Source organism: Orcinus orca, chromosome 12, assembly GCF_937001465.1.
Source record: "Orcinus orca chromosome 12, mOrcOrc1.1, whole genome shotgun sequence".
Classification (NCBI taxonomy): Eukaryota; Metazoa; Chordata; class Mammalia; order Artiodactyla; family Delphinidae; genus Orcinus; species Orcinus orca.
The window spans coordinates 33,957,075-33,976,926 of record NC_064570.1 but is presented as its reverse complement, the minus strand read 5'-3'; the positions used below and the strand labels follow the sequence as shown (position 1 = coordinate 33,976,926).

Below are 19,852 nucleotides of genomic sequence, written 5' to 3'. Positions count from 1 at the left end.
AAACATGATGTTCCCTTGAATAATTCTGCTTTGTTTTTTAGAGAAAACTGACTTAGAGAACCAACCAGCATGAAGCCCAACAGTAAAAATACAATGCTGCAGGCCATTTGTCAGATGAATGGCATCTATCAGTAGATAATTTCACTGTCAAATTTTTAATGAGAACTTGCAAACGAATGGCTTATTGTTCCAAGTAAGAAGAGAACGTTCTTAACAGCAGAAGTTAAAATTTCCATTCTTACTTCCATCTTTAGTAGTTTAAAGCACTCATTTAAACTTTAAAGCACGTTGCAATAAGAAGTAGTTTACTAAATGTCATCTTTAAAGAAGTCTTCTTCAACATAATGTTATTTCTATACCAAAAAAGTTTCATTAGGTATATTATCAGAAAATTCCGATGTTCTAATTAGTAGTTGACCAAAACTATATCATATATCAATCCAGGAGTGATCACACAACCCGTCAAGCACTTGTTAGTGTAGAGCACCACATGACACACCTTTGTAGCTGTTCTGACTTCATGAGGATTCTTGACTTCTTTGAGAGGGCTATGGTGACTTAACGAGCTTTGTTACTGCAAATTCAGCATACTGCCAGGTATTCAGCAGCCATTCAGCGAATTAGCTGAATAAATGGATATTCTTGGGGATTTATTTAATCACTTGATTATTTATGTTTCCTTATAGTTAAGTATCATTAAGAAAGATAATCGTTGATCCTGTTATTTGAAAAAGAAAGTTTTGTTCTTCTTTTTATTAATAATCAGTGGATAGAATAATTGCACAAAGACTTTGTGGATAGGTCTCTGCCTCTATAAAATAAGGAGGTTAATTTTGTTGATCCAGAATGCTGTCTTATTCTAAAAAGAGTAGATTTACTAGAAATGTAGCAAAACACTTTTTTTTTTAATGGACAAATTACGAGAGGGCAGGGTATAGAGAAAAGAAAAAGAAAATGGATCCTTGGGGCAGTCAGCTGCTTCTCCTGTCGCGGCTCTGATGCACTGGGAGAGACCAGACCGAGGCAGCCAGCGTGGGGACGTCAGCATAGCAATCTCACAGCCTGTGGCTGACCTTCCAAGCTCGGAGCTGCCCCCTCCGCGTCCGATCCGACGTGTCTCACTAAGCTGGTCTTCCAGGATTTACAACCCTCCCTCTCCAGGCTGGTCCCGCCGTGGCGTATTTTCCTACCTGCCAAGGGAAGCTGCACCTGCGTTAACCTTCCTCGGGCGGCCATGATTTACACCCGACCCCAGAGCCCGCTCCCAGCCCGGTCACTAGGGTCACAGTCACCTCCTAATCCTGATTTTTTAAAGCATGCAGTGCGTGTATAGTCGACCTGGAATTTTTTTTAGGTGTCATCTCTATTATTATCTTCTTAATTATTTGTCCTTTCTTTGAGAGAAAAACTTGATAGCAGTGGATGTTATTTTATACGCTCCCCCCCGCCACCGGCTTCTGTTTTACTACAGCACATAACTGGTACTCAAAGTACATTACTGTCAAAGAGCATCTGTAAACGTATCCAGTTGCATATGACTACAGTACAAAGGAGAATGGAAGGGAGGCAGGGAGGGAGGGAAGGAAAAGAGGAAGGTCCAGCCTGTGTCTGTTCTAAGACAAGTTCAAATTTTTATTATTGTCAAGTTCCTATTATCTCTCTGAACATGCTAACTCGTTGCTGAGTTTTTTTTTAATTACTGGAATAAATACGTACACTATAATATATTTAAATAGGGATTTATTTAAATTAGTAACTATGTTACTAATATTCAAAATCAGAGTGGTCTCTGATAATGAACACAATTCAAAACTCACATGATTTGATTTCACAAGTTCTGGGAAAAACTGTTTTAAATATGTTTTAGGCCTTTCCGGATGTCAATAAAGAAGTAACCAAAAAAAGTCCTTTGGTCTGTGGTTAGAATTCACACATCGTTTATGGGGCAGGTGTTCTTTCCTTAACTGACACAAGTGCTGAATCACTAAAACCAACCCTTCTAATCTAGAGTAAAACGGTTTAGACCTAATTATAACAATCAGAAAATCAGAAAGTTAATTTCATTACATAGATTAGTAGAAGCTGTCCCCATTTCCTAATAAATTATTTTCTTTAAAATAACAAAATCTTCTCAAATAATGTCTTTCGCCATTTAAAAATATTATTTCACATGAAAAAGTTCTGTTTCATTTAAGTAAATTTCATCTAACAGCTTTGCTAAATCTTAGTTTTAAAAAGGTGCAATCTTTCCAAATATTTATTAGAAGTAGAAAAAGTAGATATCCCAATTAAAATGTAAAGTTTTCAAATTCAAGACTTTGAATACTGCATCAAAGATAGACATTTCTAAAAATAATTTTTTAGATTTTTTTTAACACCTTACTTGAAATTACCTTCTCTCCCGTTCTCAGTGCTTACTCACCAGTCAGTTAGCAGGGCCTAACAAAATTTATTAGTATTATAGTATACAAAAGTATAAACTACTACATGTAAGGCAAAGTTTTTTCTTTTCCTTTAGTGTTTTTCAGTGTTAAATAATTGACTGATAATTTGTACCTATTCAAATGAATTTGGTAGTTAATAATCCTAACCAAAATGTCTATTTCACAGCAGTTGAAAATCTAGCAGCCAATAAAAAATACAAGTTTTACTTAATTTATTGCTTACTCACTTCTTTATACTTATAAGATGAAGGAAGTATATGAATAATCTATATTTATATGATTATATGTAAAAACATAGGCTAGCTCTCCATTTTTTAATATTTTTATTCCATAGTGAAGGTTGGTACTTAAAAATTAAGTTAGAAAATTTTAAGTATGAACATTCTACAATAGATGTGAATAACGTGTGCCATTGTACAAAAATGCCCACATTTTGGAACATTTCCACTTAAGTAAACAACACAAAAATTTTGCAGACAGTTATTTTCCTCCACAGCTTTTGAAAATAATACAACTGATATTATCTTATCTGAGCTTCTTTTGCTTGTTTTTAATGTACCTATTTTAGGGATTTTTCCTAAAATAAGGCCTGCTTCAGCTAAGTTTTAGGGAAAAATGTGTTCCATTCAAGTACAAACACAAAATTGCCCTAAACTTTAAAAATTCTTTTACATTTTTAAACTTCAAATATTTTGATTCTATTTTTAAAAATGTAATGTTTAGTTAGACTGAAAAGGTAATTCATTGATCTGTAGTGTATGGCCTAAAGGCAACCTAAGAGCCAAATTGTACAGCAGCTACAATTTGGCTCTTAGAAGTGTTAAGCCTTAGATAAAAAATGATTCCAAAGTTTTTATAGGAAAAAATTCAACATCATTTCAAATAAGATTATGCCTTAATGAATATAATTTTTGCATATTACCAAATCAACATTTTTTCAAATAAAACTGAACGTTTAGGTTTATCAAGTTCTATTCTGACAGTCATCTTAGTGTCCAACCATATACCACTGACACAAATAGAGCAAATTTATATTTATTTAATAAATCATATTATCAATTTCAAATATTGGGATATAATGTTTTACTTAATTTTAAAGATTAGATATAAAAAGTATTCAACTTTCACTCTCTGTGAACTTAGGTCATTCAGAATCAAGAGCAGTTTTAAACCTGTGAAGCTCAACAGAATATGCTGTAAATATGTAGCAAATTTTACTGTAGAAATGTAATTCTTGTCTTTAATAAATCATGATAAATATAAGCTCATGTAGAGAAATACTGGTGCTCTGTTTTGAGTTAGCTGAAATTCTTTTTTAAGAATGTGACAGGCCATATTTCATTAGATTTTTACATAATTTTATTCCTCTTGAGTCTGTATGGACCAATATCAATATTGTGAATTCATATTAAAAAGTGAAAAAAGTTTTCTTTTGTCCTAATATTTAAAGCCTATGAAATATGAATAAATGCAAGTTGAATACAATGTTATAATTTTCAAATTTTCGCTGATTTTACTACCATATCCCTAGCTGATTAAATTAAGCTTGAAGAAAATTAAATTCAATTAGCCATAAAAGAATTATGTCGGAATTAAAATACCACAATTTTTTGCCATATGAACTCTTATATATGCATCAAATTAATAAAAGTCATGTTCATATAATGTATAATTCACTATGTATCATTATTCAATATACTTATCTAACCGGTTTAATTTTTTAATGTCATATTTCAATACTTATCAAACTGCAATTGTAACCAGTAATCAGTAATAAGATATTAAAAGACAAAACAAATGTTTATTAATACAAGTTATTTCTTGTGTATGTTTATAACCCAACTGTATAGTCAAACAGTAAATAGTTATAAAATTTCTAAAAGCATTGATGGTTCTCTAAGGATAGGATTCACTATAGAATTTTGTAAACTCTTCAAGTAGGCAGAGCAAGAATAAACTTCACTATAAGTTTTATCCCTGGGGCAAATAGGCAAACAGGTGACTTGAAAATGTAAATAATAATAATAATTTCAGCAGATAACTCCAAATATTAAATATCTTTATAAATACAATTTAAAAATTTAATAAGATTAAATATATGTGTACTTGTACTAAATTTGTGTATAGATGAGAATATATAAAGTATTATTTAATTAAGTTGTCTTAATGTGTTGTATTAGATATATTCACATATATTTATGTATAGACATATACATATATAAAATACATTTATACATGTATTACATATGCTTACACACCCAAATCTATACAAAGACACCTGGCCCATAATAATCCTTCAGTATTTAGAGCTATAATCATAATCACTAAGCTACCATAAACTATGTGCTGATAACAAACATTTATCTCTGACACTCTCTCATTCTAGTGCTCTAATTCATTTATTTTCATTGACAAACTAGCCCACTTTCTCCTGTTTCTCCTCCAACAGAGACTTTTTTTTTCTTTCTTTTTTTTTTTTTGGCTTGACCAACTCCTCCTCTATCCATATTTTCCATGTTGGTGTTCTCTGAGATCCACATATTTCTTCTGACCTGACACATGGACTACAGGGCAATCCCTGAAACAAACTTCTTTCATGCACTTACTATTCTGTAATATTAAATCTGAGAATTTTACTATGCTTTTTACTTCAGACATACATTTTTATGGGCTATTGTTCATCTGCATCTGAATGTCCTACAGGAGCTTCATACTCTTTGGAACATAACTGAATCATGCCTCTATCTCCAAAACGACTGCTGCTCTTGCGGCAAGTCTTATAAGTAATATTTTTATCACCTACCACGTTTACTTAGCCCAGAAACCTCCAGTCTGTCATCAACCCCTCCCTCTTGCTCACAGCTTCTCATAAACTGTCAAGTTCAGAATATTCTACCCCAAAAGACCACCGATCCTGTCTTTTCCCTTCTATTTGTAGCTGCTATTAGCTCCTTGTTGTTTGTCTCGTATCCATCTAGTAAACCTCTACAGGAATGGATGTCTAATCTACCATCTGAGATGATTTTTTTGCCTTAAACATTTCAGAAATTCTTTAGCTTTATCTATAATTTTCAAATTTACAATGAACATGATCTACTTTTTTACCGTCAGGAAAACACATTATAAAAATAATATCCTTTTAAAGGTTCCTATTGATTACAGCATAAATTCAATACCCTTATTATAGTTCAGAAGCCACTTAAAATATGACCACAAATTATCTGATCACCTATTATTCCCTGAGCTGTTCTTGAACCATATTTCAAATTTCCAAACTTGTATAATGATCTAAACACGTTTCTCTCATTCTAAAATTTTCTTATTTGCCTGCTCAACTTCTATATAGGCTGCAGAAAAAAAAGTCACCACCTCTTGGTAAGTTTTTTGTGTGGTAAGCTGTTTGGGTGGTAAGTTCCCAGTGTTCTCAAAACAGTTTATATCTATTAAAGCACCTTTCACATTGTATCACAAATATTGATTTTTTAAAAATCTATCTTCCTTCGCTGGCCTAAGGAGTCCTTAAGGGCAAGAATCAAACTCTATTCATTTTGTAGAAGGAAGGATAGAAGGAAGAAATGAATTGTAGATATACAAAGAATTGTAGATATACAATTTAAAGGAATAATTTCCATGATTTTAACATATTTTGGCAGGAAAAAGAAATATGATATTTACTATATTCAAAACACAATATTTAAAAATATTACCTCCTCCAAATCTTACTTTTCCCAAGAGGGAAGAACATTTTCATGGTATTTAAAAATTGCTATAAGAAGCACTTTTGAACATTATATTTATGGGCTTATTTAAGCAAAACTATGCTCTGACTTCTGCAAATGTACACGTGGTTTCATCAGTATTCTTTTTGATAAACAGAAGAAATGGCTAATGGAGTCTCTAGTCATAGTGAAGACAAGAGTTCTAGCATTGCTTTAGTTGTTTTTGCTAATGCAGACTGATATCTCCAAGTTGCCAATTCTTCTAAGAGTAAAACTCTTACAATATCCAAAAGGACCATATATAGTTCTCCACAATTTCCTCTCTAGTATCATTTCTGTTCACTCTCCTCCTCCTTCCAGGCTTACTGGTTTCTCACTTTTTCTGGAATATGCCAACACACTCTCACCATAACACTTCACTAAAGATATTCTCTCAACTTGGAAAGCCATTTACCCAGATATCTGTTTGTTTAACTCCCTCACCTCTCTCAGCTAGAGAGAGCTTGCTGTACTTAAATCATCCCCTGCATGCTTTGTAACTGTGTAGAAAGTTGATTAATTCTTCTGTTACTTGGAATTAAGGCTTTTGAAAATTCTGGCTAACTCAAATGGATCTTAGATCTAAAGATAAGATAAAACTCTTGTAAAAAAAAAAACTGTGCAGTAATGGGTTAACTATTACTTGGGGTGCTCAAACTCTGCACATTTCAAAGAAAGGACTAGCCCTTGCTTGGCTCCTGAGAAATAACATCTAAGCCCCTGGAATATCCTGCCAGATAGAGTGTTTCTGTATATCTGGGATCTTGGGCCACACCAGATAGTTCATGGGAACAATGTGATCTATGGTGAATGCCTGTTTTTGTTCACTTGGGGTCCTGGATCATACCACTTAATCTCTAGAGGGCCTAGAGACCCAGTAGCTAAGGTCAGTCACACAAATCTTCAACGCCTGTGTAACTGCTCCCATAAAAACACTGGACACAAAGGCACAGATGAGCTTCCCTAACTGGAAATACCTTGTCCTTGTTGTGACACATCATCGCTAGGAGAATTAAGCACTATCCGTGTATCTTCACTGGGAGAGGATAACTGACAGTTCGTGCCTGTTTTCTCATACACCTTGCCGTATATGCCTTTTTCCTTTGCTGGCTTTAGTTTCTATTCGTTCCCTGTGATAAACCGTAACTCTGAGTATAACAGGTTTTCTGAGTTCTGTATTTCTAGAAAATCAACAAGACTGGGAGTGATCTGGTAGGCCCCCAACACAAAACAGGAGGAAATTTTTGTGACTTTGGGTTAGGTAACATGATAACAAAAGTATGAGCCCCCAAAAAATTGATAAATGGGCTTCTAAATTTAAAACCTTTTTGTTTCAAAAGATAACATTACGAAAGTGAAAAGACAAGCCACAGAAGGGAAGAAAATATTTTCGATTATATATCTGAAAATATTTGCAAATCAAATATCCAGAATACAGAAATAAGTCTTATAGCTCAATAACAAGAGGACAAAGATTGGCAAAAAATTTGAAGAGACATTTTATTTTAAAAAAGACAAATAAATTCCTAATAAGCCCAGGAAAAAATGTTCAACATCACTTGTCATTAAGGAAATGAAATTAAAACTACAATGAGATACCTTTGGCTATGATACAAAAGACAGTACCAAGTTTTGGTAAGGATTTGGAGAAATTGGAATCCAAATACGTTGTAAATGGGAACGTAAAATGGTACATTATTCATGTTATCTCCAAAAGGGAAATAATACAAATGACCTTTAACTGGTGTTGGATAAACAAAATGTGGTATATCCATACATAAAATACTATTTAGCAACAAAAACACACCAGAATATTAATATATGCTCCAACATAGATGAACCTTAAAAACATTAAGCTAAGTAAAAGAAGTTAGTTTCAAACGACTACATACTGTGTGATTTATTTTATATGAAATGTCCAGGAAAGGCAAATTTATAGATAGAAAGCAGAGCAGTGGTTGCCTGGGGCTGGAAATGTAAGCAATAAGGATTGGCAAATAGCTCAAGGGACTTCTTTGAGGTGATGGAAATAGTCTAAAATTGGTGGTGGTTGCACAACTCTATAAATTTACTAAAAATCATGAATTGAACACCTATAATGGATGAATTTTATGGTTTAAAAAATTATACATCAATTAAGCTGTAAGAAAAATCTAATGGGAAAGCATAGAAAAATAAACAATAAATAATAACCTACATGATATATAAGAAGAAGATAGTGTTTTGGTTAAAAAAAAATGAAGACTATAATAATGAAGATAGGGAATATAGCGAAGGAGGAACAGAAAATTTGCAGTATTAAACAGGGTGGTTAGGTAAGCCTCATAGAGAAAGGAGTTAGCCAAGTTGACATCTGGTTGAAGAGCTTGCCAACCCAAGGGAAGAGTGTGAGCAAAGCTTTAAGGCTAGAGCATATCCTCAAGTTTGAGGAACAGTGAGGAGGTCAGTGTGGCAAGAAGGAGAAGATTAGCAAACAATAAACTCAGAGAAATAATGGGAGTAAGGAGAGAAAAATAAAAAGCCTTATTATCCATTGTAAGGTCCTTATTTTAAGAAAAAATGGGAGAGCCATAGGAGGTTCTTTAACAGAGGAATGGCATAATCTGGCATACCACTTAAAAGCATGACTCTGGATGCTATGAGAATAGACTTCAGGAGTGAAAGAGAAGTAGGGAGACAAATTAGGTGGCTATTTTGATAATCCTGGCAATAAGTTATGATGATTTGAACCAAGGGGGAAGATGGAGGTTGCAGTGCGAGTGGTGATATTCTGGATAAAGCATGGGGAAAAAATTGGCATCAATTTTTCTCCTTTTAAAAGTTAATTCATACTTTTAAAAGAATTAGAAGATAATACATCAAAATGTTAATCATATTTCTCTCTATTTGATAAAGTTATTGAATATTTGTGCTTCTACTTTGTCTAACTTTCTAGCCATGTGCACGTATTATTTCTATAGAGAAAAATAGAATTTTTTTCAATATCCAGTTCATTGAACAAGATCATAATGCAAACAAACGTTGTTTTTGCAAAACTTTTAAGTCAACACCAAACTGGTTCCATATATGAAGTAAATAGTAATAGATGGTAATGTTAGCAATATGCAGAATAGTCAAAGAAGCAACAGATATTTCCTGAATACAGAGCGGCGAACTCACCTTTCCATAAACATGTGGTAACATTATTACCAACTAACTTTCCTGGCATTATATGACTCTCTCCAGAATGTCTAATGTCTAATTTTTTTAACTGATAGTAAGTGCAGTTCCAGTCATAATAAATATAACTTACATTAGTAAGGAAATTTTGTCATGCTGAGATAATGAACAACCTCAAATTCTCAGAGATTCAAGTAACAAAGGTATATTTCTCATTTCATTACATGTCCAGTTCAAGTGGGTGAGGGAAGGGTCTCTAATAATTATAGTTACTTAGGGACCCAGACTGTTGAAGGCTCCATTTTGACATGATCTACCAGGATGAAATATGTTAAATTATGAACTAGTTCTTAAAGCATCAGTCCAAAATGATACACCTTATCTCTGCTCTCATTACATTGGCCAATGCAAGTCCTATGGCCACAAAAGTGTAGGGAAGTCCAATTCTATGATGTACTTGAAAGAAAGAGAAAAATCTATGATGATTATTTTTACAAGATGTGAGATAAGAGAAGAAAATGTTAGACCTTCAATTCATACTCATTTTTATATAAACAAAATTAACCTATACTAATATTTAATACAAAGGTTTTCTAAAATTTAATTTTAAACTCCATTAGTATTTAATAATAAAGGAATCTTAATTTATTCCTACATCAGATGGTCATATGACATGTATAGTCCACAATATATTGAGACAGATTGGGAACTCCAAAAGAATAAGAGTTAAAAGAATTGTCCTAATTCATTCATATACTTGCAATACTTCCATATAATGGATTTTACATGAGTCAAGTACGGTTGTTTTAAGAATTATTATAATCTAATTTCAACTATCACAAAATAGACAATAACTTTGTAAGATGCCTACAAAGACATTTGAGAATTGCAGACCCTATCAAGAAGATGGCAGAATGACATTTCTATTCCTAGTACAAACTTGTCATCAGCTACATACAATTGTTGTCTAAAGAAACTGCCAAAACCAGATTTATAAAGAAGGTGACTTCACATATGGATTGATGGCCACCAACATTAATGATAAATCTTCCCTAAGCATATATTTTATATGGTGTATACATGCTGTATACTGGACCTTTATAAGATATCTTTAAGAGCTATTATTTACAAGTACTGAAATAAATACATTAGAGCTATGTCTTTGAATCACTCTATCATGATATTAAATCAACATTTTTATAAATATTGAAGTATTCAGTAATGGAAATGTTTAATATTTTCAATAATGTTCAATAATAGTTAATATGTTATAACAAAGTTAACTTTTGTGAGAGAAAATGGGTTTTATTAATAAAAATTTAAATTGTTTAAAATACTATTAATTTTATATTTACTTTATTCTCTTACAATTTTAATTATTTGGTATGCCTTAGAATGACCATAAATATCAATAAAGAAACTGATATATTAAGGTTTATATTATAAACAAAAATAAATTATATATAATTTATTTTTTCCACCAAAACTCTCTCTCCCCAGATTTTCATAACTTTGTCAAATGCACAAACCTAATCATTTAGGTCAAAGTCCCCTCATGCATCCTTTAGTCTACCCTTTCCTCACACCTCATATCAAATCCATTAGCAAGTGCTGACATTTCTACCTCCAAAGCATATCCTAAATTGGTCATTTCTCTTCCAGCTGAATGAAGGCACCATGATCTCTCTTCTGGATTATTACATGGTCCTAATGTGTCTCAACCCACTTTTGCCCCACTAACACCAGAGCAGCCAATGATTCTCCTAAAAAGGTGATCAGGTCCTGTCAATCTCTTGCTGCAAACTGGTCATTAGCACTGATAAAATCTAAACTCCTTGAAATGCTCTTGCCCACTCCTTAAACCTCTTCTCATAAGATTTCCTCTCTGCTTTCTTCTGTATGTTCAACGTACAGGGATATTTTTCTCTTCCTCAGACTAAGCCCCTTTTGGTCCCCAAATGTTTGCACTAGGTGTTCACTCTGTTTGAAATACTCATCTCCTGGATATTTTCTTGTCTGATTCCTTCTAAACATTCAGGTCTCTGCTACTAAATCAGCTCTTTAGAGTGGCCTTCCCTGATCATTTTATCTTAGAGGTCTCCATTTGCTTCCCCAGCCCCACTCTGTACTAAATTATGTGTTCCATGGCCTTTAAGGCCTACAAAATTTGTACATCCCCACGTCCTCAGCCTCATCTCCCACTACACTTCCCTTCAATTGCTCTGCTTTATCCTCACTGTCTCCTCTTTGTTTCTTAATTAGATGAAGAAATCTGTTATGTGGTTTGCACTTGCTCTGTCCTCAGCAGAAATGTTCTTCCAGAAATGTGCAAGGCTCATTAGCTTAGTTTCTTCTGGCCTCTGCTCAAATTTCATCTCATCAGAGATATCTGCCCTGATCACCCTAGCAAAAGATCATCTCTTCCCTCTGCTTTGCTTTACTCTCTACCTATTTAGCTCTTCATGGTACTTGTGTATATTTTAAACCTGTGGGTTGTTTGTCATTTGTTCCAGCCACTGGAACATAAGCTCCAATAGGGTAGCGGCTTACCCCATCCCCTCCATGATTCTAGCCTTTTGAATAATGCTTGGTAATGTGTTATTGTAATTTATATAAGCTAGTACATGCTGAGGCTTACTTGATGTTTGTCTATAAAACATGCTGCTATGATCATTGTAATACAATCATTTTTGCTTTTTGTAATTATATTTTAAGTTAATTTCTAGAGGTCAGATGTTTATGTACATGTTATATGTGGATGCTTATTGCCCAGTTGAGACCTAAAAAGTCTGTAACCGTTTACACACCCACAGCCTGTGCCTCCTCTCATTTCTGCACATTCACACCTACAATGGGTTTTGTGGATCTTTTTAATATCTGTGACCTAAGAAATGATTGCGTGATTTATTGCTGTATTTTATTGTTAGTAAATTTGAAAATTCTTATATGATTCTGGCATGTAAGCTGCCTTTTATATCTTTTTCCCATTTAAAAATTTTATATTCATGTTTGTTTATTGTTATTTAATAAATTCCTTATACACTGAGGATATTTACATTCTATCTGCTATATATATTATGAATATTTTCCCAGTTTGTAGTTTGTCTTTCATCCACATTTATGCAATTTTTTTCAAGAAGGAAGTTTTCTATTTCATAAATTCGATGTTTTCATTTTTTAGAGTCCCTAGTTTAATATTCTTCTGTGGCTTCTTTGAGCATTTTTATTGTTAATATTTTAACTTTTAATATTTTTTCTCCATTTTAACTTATGTTGGGATATGCAGCAGTAGCAGAATTCAAATTAGTTTTACTTTTTAGAAATGGTTGATCAGTTTTCCTCATACTATGCCAATATTATGGTAATCACAATAATAATAGTTAAGATTTACTGCAAGATTTCTATTGGTCAGCCATTTTGCTAACTATTTTATATACAATAGCTCAATTGATCTTCACATCAAAAAAAAAACTTCACATCAATTTTCAAGGTTATGATGAAGCTTTTTTTTTCTTAAGAGAGGGACAAAGCAAATGTTGAATGTTGTAAGTTGACCATGAAATCATCTCTCATGCGTAAACAGTCAGGAGGCCAAGTCCTGAATGTATAACACACAGATCTATGCCTTATCTCATGAGGTAGGGCAATCCAATACGTGTCTGAGCAACATGCTATTGAGTGTATCATGCTGCCTATTATCATTGTTGTTGTAAACTGGGAGTATTCAATCCAGTACCACAGAACCTTACATGACTTCATGTCGCCTTCCTCAAGTTCCTTCAAACCTCCATTCCCCAAAAATCTCCTGTCATGGAGTCATCACCACAGCATGGGTGAAGCCTGGTTCCACTGCCTGCACCAACACTAGACGCATCAAGAGGAGGAAGAATATGTTTCCTTGCACTTAAAACAAGAGACACCAAAAAAATGGAAATAAATGCTTAGGAAAATATATTCCAAACGAAAATTGGAGTAGCAATATGATTATCAAACAAAATAGGACTTAATAAAAAGCTATATAGGGAAAAGGATAATAATAGAGTTGAAGATATAACCCTCATAGCATAAGGACATGGCAACAACTAAACCTCAAAAATATGATGGAACAAAAGATAGAAAGAAATGAGGAGTGAACTAGAAAAATGAACTGCTGAAGGACTATTTCACATAACCCTCTCAGAAAATGACAGGTAAAGCAGAAGAAAAATAAGCAGTGAGAGCAAGATCTGAACAAAACAATTAAAAACAAGCTATCTGGTATATATAGGGAGATAGTGTACTAAACAACAAAACATGCTTTTTGAGCTCACATGAAATATTTCCAAAATAGGACATGTTTCATGTCATAAAGGAAGCCTGAATCAATTTCAAAGGAACAATAATATAATACAGACTATTGTTCTCTAACAACATACAATAGAATTAGTAATTAAAAGCAAAGAACAGCTAAAGGAAATTTTATAATATCAGTAAATAAAATAAATAGCCATTGGATTTAAAAGGAAAAAATGTTCTTAGAACTGAGTAAGAGTGAAAATACTACATGGCAAAATTTATGGGAAACAAAGAAATATTTAGAGAAAAATACAGGTTTAAGCACACTTATCAAGAAGCAAGAAACGTTTTTAAAATGACTGTGATTTAAACTAGGAAGCTAGAAAAGGAGCAAGAGAGCAAACAGAGGACGCAGGAAAATAATGAAGACTAAGTCAGAAATCAATGAGAGAAGCAAAACAACAGAGAATTTTAACAAAACCAAATTCTTATTTCCCTCCAAAAAATTCTATGTCCAGTAGTTCTTACAGAATTCTACCAAATTAAAGGAAGAGTTTAAAGCCCATTTCTGTTTTTGCAAATACCTCAGAAAATAGAAAACAACAAAATCTATGTAGCTCATTTTAGAAAGCTAGTGTTATCTTGAATCTAAAATAGTAGATGAGTCTATTAGCTCATTTCAGTTACGATCAAATGTAAAAATCTTAAATATAATATCAAACTCTTACACTGTATTTCAAATGTATATATGTATAATATGAAAGGATCCTTCAATTTGAAAAGTCTTTAAAGGTAATTTACATTAGCAGCCTAAAGAAACCAAACCATGTTATTATCTTAGTCAATGATACAGTATTAAGTTCAATACCTATTTATTATGAAAATACCTAGAAAGCAAGGAATAGATCAGAACTTGCTTAATTTAGTGATAGTTAAACACCAGTTCTAGAGCATTACACTTAATGGAGGAATTTTAGACGCATTTTCTTTATGATTCAGAATTCCCATTATTTAACACAGTACTGGAGGCCCTGGACTATACTATGAAGGTAAGAAAAAACGGACAGTTGTAGAACATGGTAGGGAAGAGACACAACTTGATATTTTCTAATGACATCAATATCTATTTAGGAAAACCAGAGAAATAAAAAAGATAAACTACGAGAATTAATGAGAGTTCATCAGTACTGCTAATAATACTCACCTGCATTTTTCCACTTCAGTGGTAACCAGTGAGACTAGAGGAAATACAGTATCTATCAATATAGCAATATAGTATGTGTACGTGTCTGCATTCTAGCTTAGAATACATAAGATCTCTATGGAGACATATTTTTTAAATTCTAATACATGATCCAAAAAATGAGCTTTTTGTTTGTTTGTTTGTTTTAATGAGAGATAAACTATGCTCATGGATGGGAAGACCTTACTGTTTAAAAAACTGAATTCATAATTAAAAACATGTCTACTTTAGAAATCCCAGCTCAGAATGGCTTCATTTGGAATTCTACTAAATATTTAAATAAAAAATGACATCTAATTTATACAATATCTTGAGAATGAGAGAAAAAGACTTAACCCAAGTTTTATAATTTCAACATAACACAAAAACCTCGGTAGGATGTTATAAGATATAAAATTTATAAGCCAATTTCATACCCTAAAAGAAATATAAAAGTTCTTTAAAACTAATAAACTGAATTCAGTGATATATCACCAAATTGATTTTATTCCACAAATAAATGGCTTAACATTCAAAAAACATCAATGTAAAAAATCATATTATCACCACAAAAGTTATAGAAAAATATTTGATAAACATACATTCATGACTTTTTAAAAAACTGGTAAAAAACTAGAAACTTCTTTAAACTAAAACAAACATTATATTTAATGATAAATTATTAAAACTTTCTCTCTATGGTTGTGAGTGGGACAAGGAGCTCCTTTATCATTACTCTTTTTCAATATTATACTAGAAGCACTAGCTAGTACTTCAACTGAAGGAAAATAAAGTACAATCATTGGAAAGAAGAAATAAGATTCAATCAATATACACAGAAAACTTAAATGTGTATATAACAAATCTAAAATAATCTAAAGATATATTCCTAGAATTCAACAAACACAACAAAGAAAAAATAAAAACTTCAAAAGATACCACTTATAATGGAATTTAAAAACTCAAATAACTGGGCTTCCCTGGTGGTGCAGTGGTTGAGAGTCCGCCTGCCAATGCAGGGGACATGGGCTCGTGCCCCGGTCCGGGAGGATCCCACATGCCGCAGAGCGGCTGGGCCCGTGAGCCATGGACGCTGAGCCTGCGCCTCCGGAGCCTGTGCTCCACAACGGGAGAGGCCACAACAGTGAGAGGCCCGCGTACCGCAAAAAAAAAAAAAAAAGAAAGAAAATCAAATAACTAAGAATAAATCTGAAATAGAAATGTAAGAACTCCACAAATAAAAATTATAAAATGTTATTGAAAGAAGTGAAAAGAGGTCTATTCATATAACTAGACAGATATACTAGGTTCGTGGATCAGAAGACTTCATTTAAAATGATGTGAATTCTCTCTAAACCAATGCACTGCTAATAACAAATGGGAGAACCAATTTTACAGTAGTAGTTCCCAAATTTGGCTGCATTTTTAATCATCAGGGAGATTTTTTTAAAGCCCAATGCTTATCACTTACATAATTAAATAATTGTCTTTTGAGAAGACAGCCAGGCTCTGAAAGTTGCTAAGAAAATAAATCTTAGACGTCCCCATCACAAGAAAAAGATTGTAATTACACGTGGTAACAAATGTTAACTAGACTTACTGTGGTGATCATTTTGCTATACATACAAATATTGAATCATTATTTTGTATTCCTGAAACTAATACAATGCTATATCTAAATTAAATCTCAATTATTTTAAAAAGATTGATAATATCAAGTGTTGTCAAAAATATGGGTTAATTAGAGCTCTCATATTCTGCTGGTAGGAATGTAACGTGGTATAACTATTAGTACTTAGGAAACTTGTTTTCCATTACCTACCCAGGCTGAACATATACACACTGTGTGATGTGGCAATTCCTCTCATTTATACACCCAGCTGAATGCTATACACATGTGAACAAACATGTACAAGAATGTTCATGACAACATTACTGTTGACATCTCCAACTGGAAATAATCCAAATGTCCATTAGTAGTGAAATGGATAAATAAATTGTGATATATTCATCCAATGGACTATTATACACACTGGAATAAATAAGCTGTATAGAAGAGCATGGATTAATTTTACAAAGATAATGTTGAACAGATATGCCAAACATAAAAAGATATATACTATAGTTTTCCATTAATATAAAGTTCCTAAATGGGCAAAATTCATGATAATGGTTACTTTTGGGGAGGAATGTGGATAATGATTGAGAAAGGGTATAAGATGGAACTTCCAGAATACTTGTAATTTTCTATTTCTTGACCATGATGGTGGTTACATGAATGTACTTAATTTGTGAAAATTCATCAAGGTGTATGCTCTTAATTGAGGTATAACATAATAGTAAAGTATTAAAAGATGAAGATAGTCTGAACACATGGAGAGACTATGTTCTTTTGTAAGACTGGATTTTTAAAGTAATCAGTTGATTTATTTAAAGACATGTTTGAAAGGTCTATGAATAGCTACATCAACTTAGAATAAAGGAGTAAAAACAAGAGATTGGTTTATACATGAACTATTATTCTAGAGCCATAGTTACAAAAATAATGCTTCAACACAATTGAGAAAATACAGACTAATGACATAGAAGAGATATTTCAGAGACAGACCAACCCAGATGTGAGCATAATTTTAAGACAGCAACACAAATCAAAGGGGAAAGGATAACTAGCTTAGTAAATGGTGCTGGGAAATTGTGGTTACTATACGGAAAAAAGCTAAAATTGGATTCCTCTCCCCTTCATGGCACAGTTTAAAAATTAAATGTGAAATATAAAACTGTAAAGTTGATATAAAATAACATAGGAAAATATCTTTGTAAACCGAACATGAAGAAGAACTTTCTTATGAGAAACCTCAAAAGCACAAAAAAATGAGACAAAAAAATGACTTGGGGCCAACTTAAGAACAAAGATACATTTCATGATATTATATATATATGGAAAAATATGGTCTGATTCAAAATAATCAATTTACAAATGAATTAAACAAAACCGTCTATATAAAACTGAAGGCTGCCTGCACCAATTCATTGCCTACAGGTGTGTGTATGTGTGCTTTTGTGTGTGTGTGTGTGTGTGTGTGTGTGTGTGTGTGTGTGTGTGTGTGTGAACTGGGTCTGACATTTGTCAAGCTTTGTTTTATTTCATAATATAATACCTAAAAAATTATTTTGTCTATAAAAGGGAAAGATTTGCCTACCAAAAATTCTTCATCTTCCCAGTAGTTTGTCTGTATTTAACTCTACTACTGCCTCAATTCTATGACTCTGGGAACCAAAAATGCTTATTTGCCCAGAAAATGACTCTGTCTTACATGTATTCAAACCACTGCTTAAATATTCTACGGTATGTGTTGTATGTGTTGTAGGTCTTAATGCTCTTTTACTGAATTAATACAGTAAGTTACACCAAAGCATACTAACTTACTCAATAATCTTAGCTGAACTCTGACTTTAGAACTCTGCCATAGATTCTTTAAAAATTATCTTGTAATTAGTAAACATTAACTTCTATACCTTCAAATAAGAATGCCATTATTTAAGAAATTGGAAGTTAGGCCACTGCAGAGTGAGAGAAGCGCTGATACAAGCAACTTTTAGAAGTGGTTAAGAGTTTGGTGAATTTTTCTTTCTAAATGCTGTGCTGTTAATAGTTGCTTTTTTTAAACTGTATTTTATATTCTAGAAACATAGATATGGAAAACTTAACTTTTCACTCGAGTTACAACCAATTTCAAAGAAAAGGCAGAAATAATTCATCATTCGTGTTGAACTATTTGAAGGCCAAGAAGCTTCACTCAATTCCTAGTCCCTACCCACCCCCCAGAGTCCTATCTCATTTCTCCCTTCTCCAATACTATTGGGTCTCGACCATTCCTCAGTTAATTACTTTCTCTGATGACCACCTTTCCTCTAACAGAATTCATATATTCTGTTAAAATTTTCCATGAAAATTCCCCAGAGTATATACCTTATGAGCACTTTCTAGCCAGAGATGGGAAGGTGCTTACCTTCAAAATAGAAGCCTGACTGGACTTCTAGGACCCTGGGGAGGGTCCTGAGGTCAAGGGAGTGGATGAATTCTTCCAGCGACAATGCCATTGCTTTGGCTTGGGTCTTGTGCAGACCTGGTACTTACAGAAGCTTTTGGCTTCTGGGTGTCACTTGTCTGCAACTGTAGTCTCACTTCATCATTCCTTTCTCAGGCAGGAATGTCACACTGGAGCCCGACTTGGGTGGAGTAGCTCTGTGTAGGGAGGGCAGTGAGGAGGCAGGGGACAAAAGGTGTTACAGCTCTTTTTAGTTCTCATTGTGGCTTCATTTCCTTCTGACATTGAAGTAGAACAGGATGGGGGTGTGGTGAGCATATCTGAACAGACACTGCCAAAAAAGCGAAAATTGACAAGTAGCTCTCTGTCTGTCGCTGGTCCAGGTGTGCATCTCAAGCAGGGGCTAGAATGTTTGAGGTCACAGTTGCTTGTGGTTTGTCAACCAGGCAAGAACAGGAATTCAGGACTAAAGTCTAATCTTAAAAAGGGCACCGTATTAATTCTTTATCTCTTCACTTCACTTCTAAAGTTTGGCTCTGTGCTTTATTTGCATACTCTCAGGGCTTTTATACTAAATTTGGTTACGAAAATGCTTTGTGTCACCTCTTTTCAGAAATCTGATACTCTGAAGAGAGGGGATCGAAACCACTTTTACTCTTCCACATTAAAACTGAATATTAAAGGAGAGTGGGGGAGGAGTGCACTATGCAAAGTGATACAGTAAATTAATATTAATTTTCTAATCGTCACACTACAGTGAAAGTATCTAAATCCGTTATTAGGAAACCTGAATTTTCTGGGTTTAGCTCTGCTTTTGACTTACAGGTGACATCAGCCTTGTCTTCTCTGTCCCTCATTTGTCTCATTTATTTAATGGAGAAAAAGAGTCAAATAAGTTGTATCATTTCTTCCAAGGCCAAAATTCTACAATTCAGATCATGAGGT

At 33.3% G+C, this 19,852-nt stretch overlaps 1 protein-coding gene across 1 annotated transcript in view; it reads right to left on the bottom strand.

The window, feature by feature from the left end:
- The window catches only part of THEMIS (thymocyte selection associated), a 162,250-nt gene extending 143,152 nt beyond the window's left edge, over positions 1 to 19,098 (bottom strand). Inside the window, exon 1 of the mRNA XM_012536559.3 lies at positions 18,869 to 19,098. Coding sequence (XP_012392013.1) covers positions 18,869 to 18,959 — 91 coding nt within the window. The 5' untranslated portion in view covers positions 18,960 to 19,098. The remainder of the gene's footprint in view (positions 1 to 18,868) is intronic.
- Between the last annotated feature and the right edge of the window lie 754 nt (positions 19,099 to 19,852).